Source organism: Phyllobates terribilis, unplaced genomic scaffold, assembly GCF_046119375.1.
Source record: "Phyllobates terribilis strain yellow unplaced genomic scaffold, ASM4611937v1 Scaffold_12__6_contigs__length_324123572, whole genome shotgun sequence".
NCBI classification, from domain to species: domain Eukaryota; kingdom Metazoa; phylum Chordata; class Amphibia; order Anura; family Dendrobatidae; genus Phyllobates; species Phyllobates terribilis.
The window spans coordinates 250914037-250933347 of NW_027362772.1; the positions used below are offsets into that span (position 1 = coordinate 250914037).

The 19311-nt window shown below is 43.9% G+C and overlaps 1 protein-coding gene across 1 annotated transcript in view; it reads left to right on the forward strand.

The window, feature by feature from the left end:
• The window catches only part of CLDN19 (claudin 19), a 67330-nt gene that overhangs the window by 36475 nt on the left and 11544 nt on the right, over nucleotides 1–19311 (forward strand). Inside the window, exons 2-3 of the mRNA XM_073656815.1 lie at nucleotides 6599–6763; nucleotides 11065–11149. Of these exons, the coding sequence (XP_073512916.1) occupies nucleotides 6599–6763; nucleotides 11065–11149 (250 nt within the window). The remainder of the gene's footprint in view (nucleotides 1–6598; nucleotides 6764–11064; nucleotides 11150–19311) is intronic.

A 19311-nucleotide genomic window follows, 5' to 3' on the forward strand; every position in this document is an offset into this window, starting at 1 on the left:
ATGAGGTGTGCAGCTAGGGTAGTGTGACTCCCCACGGGAAGAGTGCGGCCCCAGGGCAGTGTAGTGGATGTTGGGAGTGATGGTAGTGAGAGTCCCAGTGCTGATAGTGCTGGAGGAGCAAGGAGCACGCAGACAACAGGTTGCAGTCCAGGGTCTTTACTAGAACAGGTAAATTTACCCACAAACAGTCCCAGCTAGGAGGGGACCTGAATGTCTGAGAGCAACGGGGAAATTGGCCCTGGTCAGGGTTAGGGTGTAGGCCTACCGTGCTTTCTGTGCTCCTTCTGGCTATCTCCTCGTTATAGGGTAACAGCCCACGTTTCCGAGCTTTCCGTGTATTCTCGCCTGTATGACCTGCGACTAGTGTTGAGCATTCCGATACTGAAATATCGGGTATCGGCCGATATTCGCGGTATCGGAATTCCGATACTTAATTCCGATACTTTTACAATATCGAATACCGGAATCGGAAGTTCCCATAATGCCTGCGCTCTGCAGTGTCTCTGAAGTATGACAAGCTGGATGGCAGCGCTCAGCTGAGATCCAGCCTGTCATCAGAATGCCATCCCAGCGTGGGAGAATTCTCCTGATTGTTTAAAAGCCGGCGGGCGGTAAAAAGCCGCCGGCTTTTAAACAATCACACGGCCCCATACTGCTTCCCGGCAGCCTCCCACCTCGATCCTCCGCTCCTCTCGCCACCTCCAATCCCAATCGTAAGTTAGGACCGGGCGGGGAGCACAGCACCAAGGAGCGGGGAGCGAAGGACCCGGGCGGGGAAGCCGGCAGTGAAAAGACTTCACCGCCGGCTTTCCCGCTCTGTGCTGCGCTTTCCCGCCGGTTATTTCAAATTAACAGCTGAGGTATCAGGTGATGCCGATCAGCTGTTCATTTGAAGTAGCCGCGGTGCCCTCAGAGGGTTCACGTGAGTTCATGCTTGACTGCATTGCATGAACTCACATGAACTTTCCCACGGCCACACAGGTCAGCCTCACCTCCCAGACCATCAGCCCGTCATGATTGGTGTCTGTGCGATGTCTGCGGGTGTGCGCGATGTCTGTGCAATGTGTGCGGGTGTGCGCGGTGTCTGTGCGATGTCTGCGAGTGTGTGCGGGTGTGCGCGGTGTCTGTGCGATGTCTGCGAGTGTGTGCGGGTGTGCGCGTGCAGGCAGACATAGGCCGATGTGACACTACTACTCCCATCGGCCTATGTCTGTCCCCCGTCCACTCGTGCCAGCAGGATCAGCTCGATGGGAGCAGTAGTTCCCATCAGCCTGATCCTGCTATTTAAATTGCCCTACTGTGTCCCCAATAAATGTTAAATACATGTCATTGGTGGCCAGTGGTTACCTACAATAAATTAGTTCATACATTACCTGTCCCCGCCGATCGCCACCTAAAATAAAAAACTACACCTATACTCACCTAGACACCTAATTCCCCGAAGCCATCGATCTCCAGTAATAAAATATAAAATAATAAACCACAACCTTATCCTTACCCCTCCGTAGTAGTCCACGAGTGTCCCACGAAGATCTCCAGTTTAGAGCAGCCACATAGAATGTGACCGCTCTGAACCGCCGTAAAGCAGCCCCGTCATTGCATAAGCGGGTTCACCGGAGTTCAGGCAGCGCTGCTCCGGTCAGCTCCTTTACGGCCCTGCTGTATCGTGAGAAATTCCCACGGTACAGCAGTGCCGTAAAGGAGGTCTCCGGAGCAGCGCTGACTGAATGCACTCCGGTGACCTCAGTGGCTCCCGCTGCCGGGAGCGGACATGTTCCCGGCAGCGTGAGCTTACAGCAGCCATGCACAGCTGTCACCATCTCCAGATCTGACAGCTGTGCATGGGAGATCAGCGCAGGAACGTGGACAGGTAACTATTTTTTTTTTTTAGTAAACTAAGAATTAAATAAAATGGTGTGTTTTATTTCAAATAAATTATTTTTTTCTGGGTGTAGTGTGTGTTTTTTCTTTTTAACACTTTGTAGGTTAGTAATGGGGGTGTCTTATAGACGCCCATCATTACTAACCTGGGCTTCATGGCAGCTGGCGCTGACATGAACCTCAGCCCTATTACCCCCTGCCACCGCACCAGGGCAGCGTGGAAGAGCGAGGCTAAGTGCCAGAGTTGGCGCATCCTATGGATGCGCCATTTCTGGGGCGGCTGACGGCTGGTGTTTCTAGCCTGGGAGGGGGCCAATATTCATGGCACCCTTCCTGGGCTATTAATATCAGCCCCCAGCTGTCTGCCTAGCCTTTGCTAGCTATTAAAATAGGGGGGACCCCACGTCATTTTTTTGGGGGGGTCCCCCATTTTAATAGCTAGTAAAGGCTAGGTATTCAGCTGGGGGCTGATATTAGTAGCCTGGGGAGCTCCGTGGGTATTACCCCCTTCCCAGGCTTCAAACATCTGCCCCAGCTGTCTGCTTAACCTCCGCTAGAGACTAAAATTATGGGGGATCCCACGCCAATTTTTTTTTAAAATAAATCCTTTATTTTAACACTAAATGACATTTGAGGAGTTAATAAAGATGCAGTCCTTAAATTATTATTTATTTTTTAATTAATTTTTCCCAAAAATTTTGACGTTGGCTTTGCTATATTTTTGTATGCCAGCCAGGTACAGCATCCAGCTTCTATGAACGCGCCATTTTCTGGGGTGGCTGCGGACTGCAATTTGCAGCGGGGGGGGGGGGGGGGCAGAAAGCTTGGGCCTCCCTGCGCTGCAGATTCCATCCCCCAGCTGCCTAGTTGTACCTGGCTGGACACAAAAATAGAGAGAAGCCCCACGTATTTTTTGTTTTAATTATTTCATGAAATTCATGAAATAATAAAGAAAAAAAGGGCTTCCCTATATTGTTGTGTCCGGCCAGGTACAAATAGGCAGCTGGTGGTTGGGGGCAGCCCGTTCCTGCCTGCTGTACCTGACTGGACCCAAATATAGTGCGAAGCCCCACGTCAATTTTTTTTTAATTATTTCAGGAAATTCATTAAATAATTAAAAAAAAATTGATGTGGGGCTTCGCCCTATATTTCTGTTGTAAATTGTCGGGTACCGGTGTATGCGCTGATGAATTGCCGGCTTTTCGCATAATACATTCTACATTATTCTTAGTTGTTTTACTTCATGTAGAATTAACCTACAAGGAAAGAAAGGGTTTATTTTCATTCCGATATTAGTGTCCCATTGACTTGCATTGGTTTCCGGTATCGGAATCGGCGATATCCGATACTTTTTGAGTATCGGTCCGATCCAATCCTGATATCGAAAGGTATCGCTCAACACTACCTGCGACGTGGGTTCCTTTCTGCTCCCAGCCTTGTACGGCTTTACTGGTCCCTTCGGTTGTGGCAGGGCCTCCAGGCTTCTTAGGCCAAGGAATATACAGTCCCCTGCGGACTGGTTCTCTGCTGGAGGATGTGGAATCCTTCCAGCCTCAGACACCAAAGTCTGGTAAATTAAATCTTTTATCTGCCAAGACAGGCTCTCTTCGCCTCTTGTCTCTGGCTTGTGGCTCTCCTCCTGCCACACTTCCTCTTAGGTGCAATACAAAACTGTCTGTCCCTGCTCTGCTCTGGGACAAGTCTCAGTCCTGAGACAGGCCTTCAAGTTCTCTCTAACCCTGCCCCCAGTACCAGCTTTTATAGGGGCAGCCAGCTCCCCCTACTGGCCTGAGACAGGAGGCATTGCATGCTAATGTTCCCCTGACTAGAGAACCTCCCCCTTGCTCTCAGACACAGCTTTAATATACTTGTGGCATCCAGGCCAGGGTGACACATTGTCCTTAGCTGTCAGTGTGGATCGCCTAGTGCTCATCCCCTTCCTTCTCTAGCCAGGGCTTAACGCCAGGGAAAGACAGGGTGAGGTTAGCGTGCGGTGACTGGTGAGGAACCAATATAATTAGGGACGTTAGTGGAGACAGGGTGACACTAGACCAGACTAGGAGGTCTCCACTCCCCTCTTTCCCTAGAGTCTGGGCTCCCTTTCCCTCTTTCCTTGGGGTTGCATTAGTCTTTCCCACACCTTGCGTGACAGGTAGTTCAAGGTTCTTTCCTTAGACCACACTGACCTTAAAGGTTAGAGTGACCAAGATAAGTAGCATCTGTAAAAACTGCATCTTTACTTAGTAATTATTACTTATTAATCCCAAAATAATCATGTTGCTGAGTAATATGTTTTTCTGTTCTGATTCTATATTTCTGAAATGAGTTTTAAAGTGATATGAGGTGGATGAATTAAAAGGAGCTATTGATATACAGTGTATTAAATTTCCTATCACCTGAGGCTGTGTCACCGGCCTCTCCTCGTGATGTTCATACTCCTCACACACAGGCCCTGCCGGCCTCCATGGTATTTTTGACAGTATTTTGGCACATAACACCTTAAAATGTTAGCCCATTTTTGTGCAACTCAAAGCTTCACAAAAATTTTGCATCTTTTTGTGTATTTACGACAATCCTGGCCAGCATCGTCCAAGTGAGAGTGGCTTTTCCTGGAATCATAATTGCGCCAGAAATGTTCTCCATTCCCTAACTGGTTAACATTTTTGGCGGAGGTGCACTGTAGTTGTTAGTTGCTCCTAATTCATTTATTAAGAAGCTTGCGCCTATTAACGAATTAGGTGCATCTTACTCCAGCGTTGCCTTTATTGAGACTGGTGTACAAAATGGCAATCTTAATAGTTCAAGCCTGATGATACCCCAGTGAGCCAAACAATTGTACACTCTGAAGATTGGCTGCTTGGCACTCTGCAATAATCTGTACAGCAAATTATAGATAATTTTCCACCCATAACCACTTAAAAACTCTCACAGCGTTTAGTGACAAGTGAAATTATCATGGAAAAAGTTACAAATAAAAATCAGGATTCAAGTAACATATGATTTAAATTAGAAACTGTGCCACAAAATGTGCCTGGTTTGGTGTACTGGATTTCTTGCTGCAGTCTTGATTAAATCACTTCTTTTGCTGCTACAGCTCTGCTAGCATTCTCAGCGATGAGCTTCTGCTCTGAAATCCCCTGTATAACCTCACCCCCCACCCCCCACTGCCAGCTTTCTGTCTATGCACAGTGTTCACAGTGCTGCATATTGGGATAGACAGAGTTCATCACTGAGAGGACTAGCAGAGCTGCAGTAGGTAAAACAGCAATTTTATCAAAAGCAGCACAAAAATCCCAATAAATGATCCAGCTCTAGAATAATTGTCTATGTCCCTATGTTAGGCTGAACTCTCATTGGTGAGCATAAACCTGGTGACAGATTCTCCATTGAAGTGAATGGACCAACCTAGATCCAAAACAATCACCATCTGGTCAAATCAGAGACTAGTTGAATAAAGCATGTGAAAATCCAAGCAAATTTAGATCAAACAAAGTCAGAAAACTTGTATTTATTGTGTCATCTTAGCACTAATTCTGTAAATCCAACAATTTGTTCATTTAAGTAGTCAATAGCCTTAGAAATACATTCTTGGGTTAATCATCTGTAGGTTTGCAGACATCTACTTTATAATCAAAGAAAAAAGAGTATGTCAGGAACAAAATAATAAACAAATAAATATATTAAAAGTAAAATTATATTTAAATATATAATTTAAGAACAATGGGCACATATAGACACTGATTACAGGCAAAATAGAATATATAATGAGCTCACTCACCAAACACCCGACGCGCGTTTCACTAATTCTTCATCAGGGATGGCTGGTGGAGGAGTGAATAGGTATATATAGTACAACTAGCCAATGAATGTAAAGAACTGACCTATTCACATGTGCAAAATATTTATAGACTTACAGCAAAATATTTACAGACTTACAGCAATCTAAAAACTTCACCGCTGCCATTAGTCAATATTAGACGCTAGCGCATGCGCAGTAAAGAGCATATCCTTCTGATTTCCATATCACATGACCCAATGGGTCAGGTGATGACCGCATCATACCCGGTAATATGCGCATGCAAGTGAAATCATATAACGCCCCCATGATGCTGAGGTCACGTGGTGGGGGAGGGTCATGTGACCACAGTATCAGGGATGACGGGGAGAAAGTGCTGTGCATAACCAATAGGATTGCCGAGGCAGTGGTCATGTAACCACTGACTCGGGATTTCAGTACATACTGAGAAGCAGATTCTGGTCTGATTAACCCTAAGTCCAACAGTGGACACTTACAACATACCAAGGAAGATGAAATAAAAATGGGAAAAGAAAGATGGGGAAAGAAAGAAATGGAAAAAGCAAATGGGGGATCTGAAGAAATCATAATAAGTGAAAAATATGCATACGAATATACAAATAATAATAACAACATCGGCTTTAGCATATACCAAAAAGTCTTGCATTTAGGTCACGTTCACACGTTCAGTATTTGGTCAGTATTTTACCTCAGTATTTGTAAGCCAAAACCAGGTGAGGAACAATCAGAGAAAAGGTATAATAGAAACAAGTCACCAATTCTGCATTTATCACCCACTCCTGGTTTTCGCTTACAAATACTGATGTAAAATACTGACCAAATACTGAATGTGTGAACGTGCCCTGGATCTAAAAATTTTACTCTATAAGTTGACGTATATCTTTGTTTTTTGTCCCGCAGTTCACATCCAGGCAACACGAGCTCTCATGGTGGTGGCCATGCTGCTGGGATTCATTGGAATTATTATTAGTGTTGTTGGGATGAAATGTACTAAAGTGGGTGACAATAATCCCGTCACGAAAGACAGAATCGCGGTGGCAGGCGGTATCCTCTTCTTGCTTGCAGGTAACACACCAAACACCTATTAAACTGTGAAAAGGTATGGTATCTCTGAGGAGACCCACAAGTCTGATTCTATAAAACCCAGGCATAAAAATGGTATAAGGGTATGTGCACACGATGCAGAAATGCTCAGGATTTTTTCCTGAGCATTTCTGCATCTCCCTGGCAAGAAAAAACGCATGCGGATTGTACATGCGGATTGTACATGCGTTTTTCCTGCCAGGGACATGCGGATGTGAAGCGTTCTTCACATGCATTTCCGCATGCGGGTTGACAAGCGCTTCCCAAGAGATTTTAGCATCACTTGGAAAGTGCTTGTTAACTTCACACTATATAAATCCATTCAGCCGGCATGGATTTATATAGTGTGTGATGTCAAAAAATAAAAAATAAATATATACTTTACCCTCTGATGGCCCCCGGTGTCCAGCTTCGCTCGGTCCCGGCTACCGGCAGTTAAGACTGAAGGACCTGCCGACGTCAGCGTCACGTGACCCGTCACATGACTCTGACGTCAGCGAAGGTCCTTCTTCATTCAACCGCGAAGTGCGGGGAACCAAGCAGGAGCGCTGCGCGGGACGTCGGAAGGTGAGTATGTATATATGTTTTATTTTATTCTTTTTTTTTTTAAATGGTACCTGGGTCTGGATGAGAGTCCTCTCATCCACACCCGGGTACCATCCGCACATTAGACCGCATGAAAAGCGCATCAACATATACAGTGATGCGGATTCCATGCGGTCTAATGCAAGTTAATGGCGCCAAAAAAGCAGCGCTTCCGCAAAATTAATTGACATGCTGCGGATTTTTGAGCGCAACGTTTACGCTGCGGAAAAATCCGCATCATGGGCACAGCACATGCGGATTTCAATTGGGGAACATTGCTGCCCTTCTACCATGCGTTTTTCATGCGTTTCCGCGGCGTTTACGCAACTGCAAAAACGCCGCGGAAACGCATGAAAAACGCATCGTGTGAACTCAGCCTAAGAGTGCAACATTTGTCAACGCTTGAAGCCAAGTGTCTCACAGTAAGAGAAGTCTTTGCTTGTCCGAACACATCAGGCTTTGATGGTCTTTATTTACCAGTGCAAATTTTAAAAAAATAAAACGCAAAAAAAAAACCTAGGATCAAAAATTTTAGAAGCAAATATTTTTCAGAACTAGCTGAGATGGCCACCAATGAGACCAGACCATCGTAGATATATGGTGGGATGTGTTGACATTATGTTTTATCACTTGTATGCGCGGTAAATTTCCTATGCAAATTGTCTCTTCAGAGAGGAAGAGGACTTGATCTCCAGCGCCACCTAGTGGATGCAGCAATTCTAAAAGTCAATATCGACCCTTTAACAAGCCTTGCCACATGACTTAGGAAAAGAATCCAAGCCAGAAACTCCCTTTGCAGACATGTGTTTTGGGGTGTTTGCTCCTCCTCAGTGCAAAGCAGGAGATCTGATTTGTCTGGGTGAGAGGCTTTGACTGAGGGTCTAAGGTATTACCCAGCCAAATCAGATCTCCTGCTTTGCACTGAGGAGGGGCAAACACCCTGAGACACTTTTCTGGAAATGGAGTATCTGGTTTAGCTTCTTATCCTAAGTCATGTGGCAAGGCTTTTTAAAGGGTTGAATCTGACTTTTAAGACTGCTACTCCCAATGAGGAGCGCTAGGTTCCAGTCCTCTTCCTTTTTGAAGCATTGCACAGCCTATAACTCTCCTAACCTTGGCTTGGCACTCTCCACAAGGAGAAGCGTTCTTCCTTAGACCGGGAAATTTCCTGGCACATGCACTGAACATGTTCATAGAGCCCTCATATGCTAAAACAATGTCCAAGTGCGAGTGGGCATAATTTTTTTACAGAGGTAAATAGCAAAAATTTCTATCAGGTAGTGCCCTTTTTTTTTTTTTACAACGTGCCATACATAGGTTTCTTATGTTGAACATATATACAGTTATATGAAAAAGTTTGGGCACCCCTATTAATCTTAAGCTTATTGTTTTATAAAAATTGGTGTTTTTGCAACAGCTATTTCAGTTTGATATATGTAATAACTGTTGGACACAGTAATGTTTCTGCCTTGAAATGAGGTTTATTGTACTAACAGAAAATGTGCAATCTGCATTGAAACAAAATTTGACAGGTGCATAAGTATGGGCACCTCACCAGAAAAGTGACATTAATATTTAGTAGATCCTCCTTTTGCAAAAATAACAGCCTCTAGTCGTTTCCTGTAGCTTTTAGTGAGTTCCTGGATCCTGGATGAAGGTATTTTTGACCATTCCTCTTTACAAAACAATTCCAGTTCAGTTAAGTTTGATGGTCTCCGAGCATGGACAGCCCTCTTCAAATGATCCCACAGATGTTCAATGATATTCAGGTCTGGGGACTGGGATGGCCATTCCAGAACATTGTAATTGTTCCTCTGTATGAATGCCTGAGTAGATTTAGAGCGGTGTTTTGGATCATTGTCTTGCTGAAAAATCCATTCCCTGCGTAACTTCAACTTTATCACTGATTCTTGAACATTATTGTCAAGAATCTGCTGATACTGAGTGGAATCCATGCGTCCCTCAACTTTAACAAGATTCCCGGTGCCGGCATTGGCCACACAGCCCCAAAGCATGATGGAACCTCCACCAAATTTTACTGTGGGTAGCAAGTGTTTTTCTTGGAATGCTGTGTTTTTTTTTGCCGCCATGCATAACGCCTTTTTGTATGACCAAACAACTCAATCTTGGTTTCATCAGTCCACGGGACCTTCTTCCAAAAAGAAGTTGGCTTCTCTAAATGTGCTTTTGCATACCTCAGCCGACTCTGTTTGTGGCGTGCTTGCAGAAACGGCTTCTTTCGCATCACTCTCCCATACAGCTTCTCCTTGTGCAAAGTGTATAGTTGACCGATGCACAGTGACACCATCTGCAGCAAGTTAATGCTGCAGCTCTCTGGAGGTGGTCTGAGGATTGTCCTTGACTGATCTCACCATTCTACTTCTCTGCCTTTCTGATGTTTTTCTTGGCCTGCCACTTCTGGCCTTAACAAGAACTGTCCCTGTGTTCTTCCATTTCCTTACTATGTTCCTCACAGTGGAAACTGACAGGTTAAATCTCTGAGACAGCTTTTTGTATCCTTCCCCTGAACAACTATGTTGAATAATCTTTGTTTTCAGATCATTTGACAGTTGTTTTGAGGAGCCCATGATGCCACTCTTCAGAGGAGATTCAAACAGGAGAACAACTTGCAAGTGGCCACTTTAAGTAGCTTTTCTCAGGATTGCATACACCTGGCTCTGAAGTTCAAAGCTCAATGAGGTTACAAAACCAAAAAAAGTGCTTTAGTAAGTCAGTAAAAAGTAGGTAGGAGTATTTAAAACAAGAAAATGATAAGGGTGCCCATACTTATGCACCTGTCAAATTTTGGTTGAATGCAGATTGCACATTTTCTGTTAGTACAATAAACCTCATTTCAAGGCAGAAACATTACTGTGTCCAACAGTTATTACATATATCAAACTGAAATAGCTGTTGCAAAAACACCAATTTTTATAAAACATTAAGCTTAAGATTAATAGGGATGCCCAAACTTTTTCATATAACTGTACCAGAAATTACTCCGATGTAAACTTCCAATGAAAAGCTCAAACACAATCTAAACAAAATAAGCGAACTATGGAAATAATGTAAACTTTAGTTTTCATATCACAAGTTGCCATTGGTGATTGAACTTGGGTACTTTAGTGGGCACACTTTTTGAATTGGAGTAGTTGGTTCAGGGTACATGATTTGTACTGAAGTTCATTAATGGAGCCCAAGTACGTCGTTTTCAACTTCAAAACGAAGTTATAATAGCATAGTTGTCAGTTTAACCTATGTTTTTTGCTATATTTGGATGGATATTCCATTAGATGCAGGTGGACCATGCCTAGGGTTGACCTCAGGCGGAGTATAAGGTTGATGGTGGCCGAAGTAGAGTTGAAGTAGTGGGATGTGGTGCAGGTCCCCATTCAATGCTCCTATATACATATGTGGCAACTCTATTATCTGTCCTCTGATAGTGGAACAAATAGTTGTGATACATCAGGCCATCTTTGGTAAATCTTTGGGGCATCCCGAATACGGCCCCATATATACTACATTTACACCGGCTCAATAGCCAGAGAATATTTTGATCCTAGACTCCCGAGATATAAATTCAGTCTTTGAGTTATGTAATCCTTGATGCTATTTTAGTATGACCTACTACTATATAACTTTTTGATTTGGATAGTCATGTGATGTGTCTTGATCTTTCTTTCCATTTTTATTATCAGGTCTGCTGACATTAATAGCTGTGTCCTGGTACGCTACTCAAGTCACTCATGACTTTTTTAACCCCAACACTCCAGTTAATGCACGGTAAGTTGAAATATTGGCACCTCATTATTGAATAAATATTGTAAAAAAAGTGAATGTTTACAAAATTGCTAATCTTTCAGTCCATGTTGGGTAATTATAGCAGTGATCTGATTTTTTGCTCCATTTTTCACCTATATTAATTGTCACAAATGGGGCCAAATGTGGTCTCCAAAGCAACTTTGTGTACACCTACGCTGAGTGGTGACATATATTTCAGACTATACCTCCCAGTTGTCCAAATTTCTGTAGAATTGTCTCACTTTCACAATCGTGATGAAATAGAGGAGAGCAGAGAAAGCTCACTGAGTTACCGATAAGGTTAAAGGGTTTGTACAAGATTGGGATTATAAATCTGCCTTCTTATAGAAACAGCACCACACTTGTACATGGGTTAGTTCTGGTATTGCAGCTCAGCTCAATTAAAGTTAACAAGGCTGAGCAATATCACACACATTCTGTGGACAGGTATAATAGCCACGTTTTTCTAATCACTTTAATATAATCAAGGGCTATAACTAAAGAATGTCACCTTAATACCAGCAGGCAAAGTCACCAACCAACTAAATCAACATAAAAATATCTTGGAAAGGTTCATGAGCCCCGACCTACTACACTGCCTAAAAATATGTCTCTAAATAGACATTTTCAGAAAAATGTGAATAATTTTCCACCATCCTAAAATATGATCAAGCAAGTGGGGGCGCTTACTGTGCCCATGGCAGTGCCTTTTATTTGGTTAAAAAATACATTAACGCCCAAGGGGATGGTGGGGGAAGCATACTAGAAGCTGCTGGCAGATAAACGGGTCCTGTGTGATGCCCCGTAAGTGTGGCGCACAGTGGAATAAGCACCTTCTATAAGGATTTTTAAAAAGGTTACAATGGACTAGTTCTATTAATCGTATGTGCATGTGGACTACTATTCATGAGAATTTAATTTTTTTATATATTTTACATGCCAATGATTCTTTGCTCGTATTACTGATGCTACACTATTTTACTGTACCAATACATGCCTAATTTAGACAGTACTTTGTTCGTATTACTTTCTATTCGTTTTACTGATGCAAGACTGTTTTATTGTACCTATAAATACTTAGTCAGACCAGACAATACTATATATTTTATATTTTATTTTTTATGGTTTCTGCTCTTTTTTCTTCCTACTGCCTTTTATTTGGTGATATTTCCTATAAAAAAAATAAAAAAAATTATTATATGTCCACAAAAAATCAAGGACAAAACAAACGTTTCACAAGTGTAAGTGAAATTTAATATGATGAAAAGCTGATGTGCCTAAATCAATTGTAATATTAGTATATAGAGACTCAATATCAAGCTTCGCAGTTAAAGAAGTGGAAGTAACAATGATCTCATGGGGCATGGTGACAGTGTCCTTGGTGTTTTTCAAGAAGCATAAAAGAATAACAACAAAAGGAGATACTGTAATTTCATAGACATATGTACTAATGCCATAAATCAGGTTGATATTTTCTGACAGAATCGGTCTGCCAGGAATAGGGTGCCGTGCTATGGTAGGATTAGGGTTAACAAGATATTCAAAGTCCCCCTACATAATTAATGCAATCTGTTTATTCCCCATAAAAAGAGTCACCATAATTCACATTAATCTGTGGGATTTTATATATTCCAACCCTTTCACAAACTATACATATATATGATGCCATTGGAATAGAGGAATTTTTACCCTCTTCCTACAAATACTAAGTCATGAGGATCTTTTCCTTTTTCACATGAATTGTGTGGGTGCTAAATATGATTACTTCCTAAAGAAATGTTTCACATTTTTACTTTGAAGGCTTATCTCTAGATCCCTCATCAAACATCATGAGGGTTTGACTGTTTGCTCTTCGCTAATGTCATGAATAAATGTGGACATATCACTGCCAATGTGTAACTTTATTAGACACAGTGCCATTTTTGTTAAAATGGGTTGTCTACTTCTCTGATATTGATGACTTAGATCTAGGACAGGTCATCAGAATCAGATCAATGTACAAAGCTGTGCTAATCCACCCACTCCATACACTGTTTACATCCGGCCTTCGCTGGGGCTAATAACAACTGATCATGGAGGCGTTAGATTGTGGCCCCCCACCAATCTGATATTGATGACCTATTCTGAGGATAGGCCATCAGTCTCAAACTAGTGGAGACCCCCTTTCAATTGTCTGACATTGAAGGTGAGCTCCCTGGCGACTTCTCCCTTTCCACATGTCTTGAGCTCTATCGCCACCTATTGGAAGCAGCGATCCTAAAAGTCAATATCGACCCTTTAACGAGCCTTGCCATATGACTTAGGATGAAAGCCAAACCATAATCTCAATTTGCAGATACGATGTTTCGGGGTGTTTGCCCCTCATCAGTGCAGATTTGGCTAGGTGAGAGGTTTAAGACTGGGATCTAAGGAGTAAGGTTTCTCCTTGTGGACAGTGACAAGCCAAACCTGGCATGTCAGAGTGAGGAGACTTATACACCAAGCTCCCTTCTCCCTATACAAGCACGCATGGAGATACCTATCAATACAGGGGAGTGGGTGAGGAGAAGCAGCCCGGGACCCTCCTGTCCAGTCTTCAAAGTATGTTTTTCTCTGAAATGTTGCACAGTTTCAGAGTGAAACATACCTGGCTGACATCATACAGCCAGTGTAATGTAATTGCTTATTGCTTTTTATCCTTTGGGAAATCTGCCAAAAAATAACCACACTTATTTTTTACAAAGCATTTTATACAAAGTCTTACATCCGTTCACACTTTTAAGAGTTCGTGTCATTCGTAACAATCGACAGCAAATGTGCTGCCAAGTACTGATAGATAGTAAATCTTACACTGTGCTTGGAATGTCTCCATCTTCCAAAACTATAGTTCTGGAAGGAAATAGGATAATAGGATATGGGGGAAAAGTCGTAGGAAAATAGCAAAAATAGAACGGGTTTATTAAAAGTCCCAAATATACTAAAACTGGATTGGCTTATAGGCTATTGTACATATGAGACTTGGGTTGGGTTGGAGAGGGTATCTGCATCCATCTATGTAAAATATGTATTCCTTAGTGACTTGGAAAAGTATTTTCTTTTGAGTCTTCACTATGCGTTAGACTAGGGCAATGATTTTAAACTCAAACACACAGAAGGCCAAAATGAAAAACTTGGACAGAGTCACGGGCCAACCAATATACAGGATAATGGGCCCCACAAAGTTCTCCATACAGAATAATGGGTCCCACATAGTCCTCCATACAGTATAATGGGCCCCACATAGTCCTCCATACAGAATAATGGCCCCAAATAGTCCTCCATATAGTATAAAGGGCCCCACATAGTCCTCCATACAGAATAATGGCCCCACATAGTCCTCCATACAAAATAATGGCCCCACATAGTCCTCCATAAAGAATAATGGGCCCCACATAGTCCTCCATACAGAAAAATAGGCCCCACATAGTCCTCCATACAGCATAATGGGTCCCACATAGTCCTCCATACAGAATAATAGGCCCCACATAGTCCTCCATACAGAATAATGGGCCCCACATAGTCCTCCATACAGTATCATGGGCCCCACATAGTCCTCCACACAGAATAGTAGGCCCCACATAGTCCTCCATACAGAATAATGGGACCCACATAGTCCTCCATACAGAAAAATAGGCCCCACATAGTCCTCCATACAGTATAATGGGTCCCACATAGTCCTCCATACAGAATAATAGGCCCCACATAGTCCTCCATACAGAATAATGGGCCCCACATAGTCCTCCATACAGAATAATGGGCCCCACATAGTCCTCCATACAGTATCATGGGCCCCACATAGTCCTCCACACAGAATAGTAGGCCCCACATAGTCCTCCATACAGAATAATGGGACCCACATAGTCCTCCATACAGAAAAATAGGCCCCACATAGTCCTCCATACAGTATAATGGGTCCCACATAGTCCTCCATACAGAATAATAGGCCCCACATAGTCCTCCATACAGAATAATGGGCCCCACATAGTCCTCCATACAGTATAATGGGCCCCACATAGTCCTCCACACAGAATAGTAGGCCCCACATAGTCCTCCATACAGAATAATGGGACCCACATAGTCCTCCATACAGAATAATAGGCCCCATATAGTCCTCCATACAGAATAGTAGGCCCCACATAGTCCTCCATACAGTATAATGGGTCCCACATAGTCCTCCATACAGATTAATAGGCCCCACATAATCCTCCATACAGAATAATGGGCCCCACATAGTCCTCCATACAGTATAATGGGCCCCACATAGTCCTCCATGCAGACTAAAAGGCCCCACATAGTCCTCCATACAGAATAATGGGCCCCACATAGTCCTCCATACAGAATAATAGGCCCCATATAGTCCTCCATACGGAATAGTAGGGCACATATAGTCCTCTATACAGAATAATGGGCCCCACATAGTCCTTCATACAGAAAAATAGGCCCCACATAGTCCTCCATACAGTATAATGGGTCCAACATAGTCCTCCATACAGTATAATGGGTCCCACATAGTCCTCCATACAGAATAATGGGCCCCACATAGTCCTCCATACAGTATAATGGGCCCCACATAGTCTTCCATACAGAATAATAGGCCCCACATAGTCCTTCATACAGAATAATAGGCCCCACATAGTCCTCCATACAGAATAATGGGCCTCACATAGCCCTCCATACAGAACAATAGGCCCATATAGTCCATCATACAGAATAATGGCCCCAAATAGTCCTCCATACAGTATAATGGGCCCCATATAGTCCTCCATACAGAATAGTAGGCCCCACATAGTCCTCCATACAGAATAATGGGCCTCACATAGCCCTCCATACAGAATAATAGGCCCATATAGTCCTCCATACAGAATAATGGCCCCAAATAGTCCTCTATACAGTATAATGGTCCCAAATAGTCCTCCATACAGTATAATGGGCCCTACATAGTCCTCCACACAGAATAATAGGCCCCACATAGTCCTCCATACAGTATAATGGGCCCTACATAGTCCTCCATACAGAATAGTAGGCCCCACATTGTCCTCCATATAGTATAATGGGCTCACATCGTCCTTCATACAGTATAATGGGCCCCACATAGTCCTCCAAACAGAATAATGGGTCCCACATAGTCCTCCATACAAAATAATGGACCCCACATAGTCCTCCATACAGAATAATGGTCCCAAATAGTCCTCCATACGGAATAGTAGGCCCCACATAGTCCTCCATACAGTATAATGGGCCCCACATAGTCCTCCATACAGAATAATGGGCCTCACATAGTCCTCCCTCCATACAGTATAATGTGCCCCACATAGTTCTCCATACAGAATAATGGGCCTCATATAGCCCTCCATACAGAATAATGGCCCCACATAGTCCTCCATACAGAATAATAGACCCCATATAGTCCTCCATACAGAATAATGGTCCCAAATAGTCCTCCATACAGTATAATGTGCCCTACATAGTCCTCCACACAGAATAATAGGCCCCCCATAGTCCTCCATACAGTATAATGGGCCCTACATAGTCTTCCATACAGAATAGTAGGCCCCACATAGTCCTCCATACAGTATAATGGGCTCACATAGTCCTCCATACAGTATAATGGGCCCCACATAGTCCTCCATACAGAATAATGGTCCCAAATAGTCCTCCATACAGTATAATGGGCCCTACATAGTCCTCCACACAGAATAATAGGCCCCACATAGTCCTCCATATAGTATAATGGGCCCTACATAGTCCTCCATACAGAATAGTAGGCCCCACATTGTCCTCCATATAGTATAATGGGCTCACATAGTCCTCCATACAGTATAATGGGCCCCACATAGTCCTCCAAACAGAATAATGGGTCCCACAAAGTCCTCCATACAAAATAATGGACCCCACATAGTCCTCCATACAGAATAATGGTCCCAAATAGTCCTCCATACGGAATAGTAGGCCCCACATAGTCCTCCATACAGTATAATGGGCTCCACATAGTCCTCCATACAGAATAATGGGCCTCACATAGTCCTCCATACAGTATAATGTGCCCCACATAGTTCTCCATACAGAATAATGGGCCTCATATAGCCCTCCATACAGAATAATGGCCCCACATAGTCCTCCATACAGAATAATAGACCCCATATAGTCCTCCATACAGAATAATGGTCCCAAATAGTCCTCCATACAGTATAATGGGCCCTACATAGTCCTCCACACAGAATAATAGGCCCCCCATAGTCCTCCATACAGTATAATGGGCCCTACATAGTCCTCCATACAGAATAGTAGGCCCCACATAGTCCTCCATACAGTATAATGGGCTCACATAGTCCTCCATACAGTATAATGGGCCCCACATAGTCCTCCATACAGAATAATTGGTCCCACATAGTCCTTCATACAAAATAATGGACCCCACATAGTCCTCCATACAGAACAATGGTCCCAAATAGTCCTCCATACAGTATAATGGGCCCCACATAGTCCTCCGTACAGAATAATAGGCCCCACATAGTCCTCCATACAGAATAATAGGCCCCACATAGTCCTCCGTACAGAATAATAGGCCCCACATAGTCCTCCATACAGAATAATAGGCACCAAATAGTCCTCCATACAGAATAATAGGCCCCACATAGTCCTCCGTACAGAATAATGGCCCCACATAGTCCTCCATACAGTATAATGGCCCCACATAGTCCTCCATACAGAATAATAGGCCCCACATAGTCCTCCGTACAGAATAATAGGCCCCACATAGTCCTCCATACAGAATAATAGGCCCCACATAGTCCTCCATACAGAATAATAGCCCCACATAGGGGTGGTGGTTCTGGTGTCGTGAGCCAAATAAAACCACCCTGTGGGCCAGATTCGGCCCCAAGGGCCAGAGTTTGACACGTATGGGCTAGGGCTACATTGAGATGTCCCTCAGCCACAATTAAAAGTAATTATACCGTATGGGGTGCAGGTGTGGATCTCGGCCAACTGTTGGATCATGGTCTTGCCCAGTTATGGGTCTCAAGGTTACTCCATTCACTATCATCACTTAGTGGGCGCACCACATTGTTATCTTATATTACGCAGTTACAAGTCGTCATGTAGCCCTAGCCCTATTTTAAAATGCAACTTAAAGGGGTTATCCATGTGACTCCCAGCTGCGCTTGGTATCACAGATCCTGGAAGAGTGCATTGATGGATTCCTCCACAAGAGGCCCCCATAAACATTCACACATCTCCACCTTCCACCTCAGACCAGCAGAGGGAGCCCATTAGGGATATAAATAGGGAAGGTGGAGCCAGGCAGTTCAGTCTGGAGTCGACAGAGAGCCAAGTCTAGCCAGAACAGAGTTCTTGCTCACAGTCAGAGAGGGACAGAGTTCTCAGTTCGGTTCCTGCAGAAGTTTGTCTGCAGAGGTAAGCCCAGTCTAGACTCAGTTGTAGCTCAGAATAGGGAGCTTAAGGTGTGCCGGCGCCATAAGATCGGTGAAGCGCGGCAAGCAGCCGTTAGTGTGTATAGCCTAGTGAGGGCCCGAGTAGGCCGAAGATGAGTGGAGAGTTAGTACATAGGGGGCAGAGGAGCTTAACCAGCTCACCCCGAAGAATTTACCGGACACCGGGTCCGAAGCTTACCGGGATCTCTACGACCCAGTAAGGCATAACCGGAATCCCTGAAGAACTACAAGTCCCAGGATTGCTAAAGTGCTGATACGTAACAGAGCCGGGAGACACATAGGCCCCGCAAGCTGAGGAGCGTGTACTCCAAGGAAAGGCCCTACCACAAGGTCAGCCAGCACAGGACAGAGACAAAGTTAGGCCTGGCTCCAGGCAGGTCAGAAACTTACTACGCAGAGGCAAGAAACAGGAGGCCCTACACCCGCTCATTGGGGAGGATCCTGACATGCACCCTTCACCCTACAGTGCTCCGGGACGTGCCTGAATTTCCATCAGTAAAAGGTACTGAAGTGACTATCGTGTCTGTCCCTGTTCTTGCTCAGACTCGGCTGGGTCTCACCTGTCCTGCATTCCCCTTTCCGTACGCTGCCCTGAGGCCCAGCTCCACCTGTGGGGAGCTATACCATCGAGCTGCCTTATCATCGGCCTCAGTGGACTGCGCAGCGCTGGTG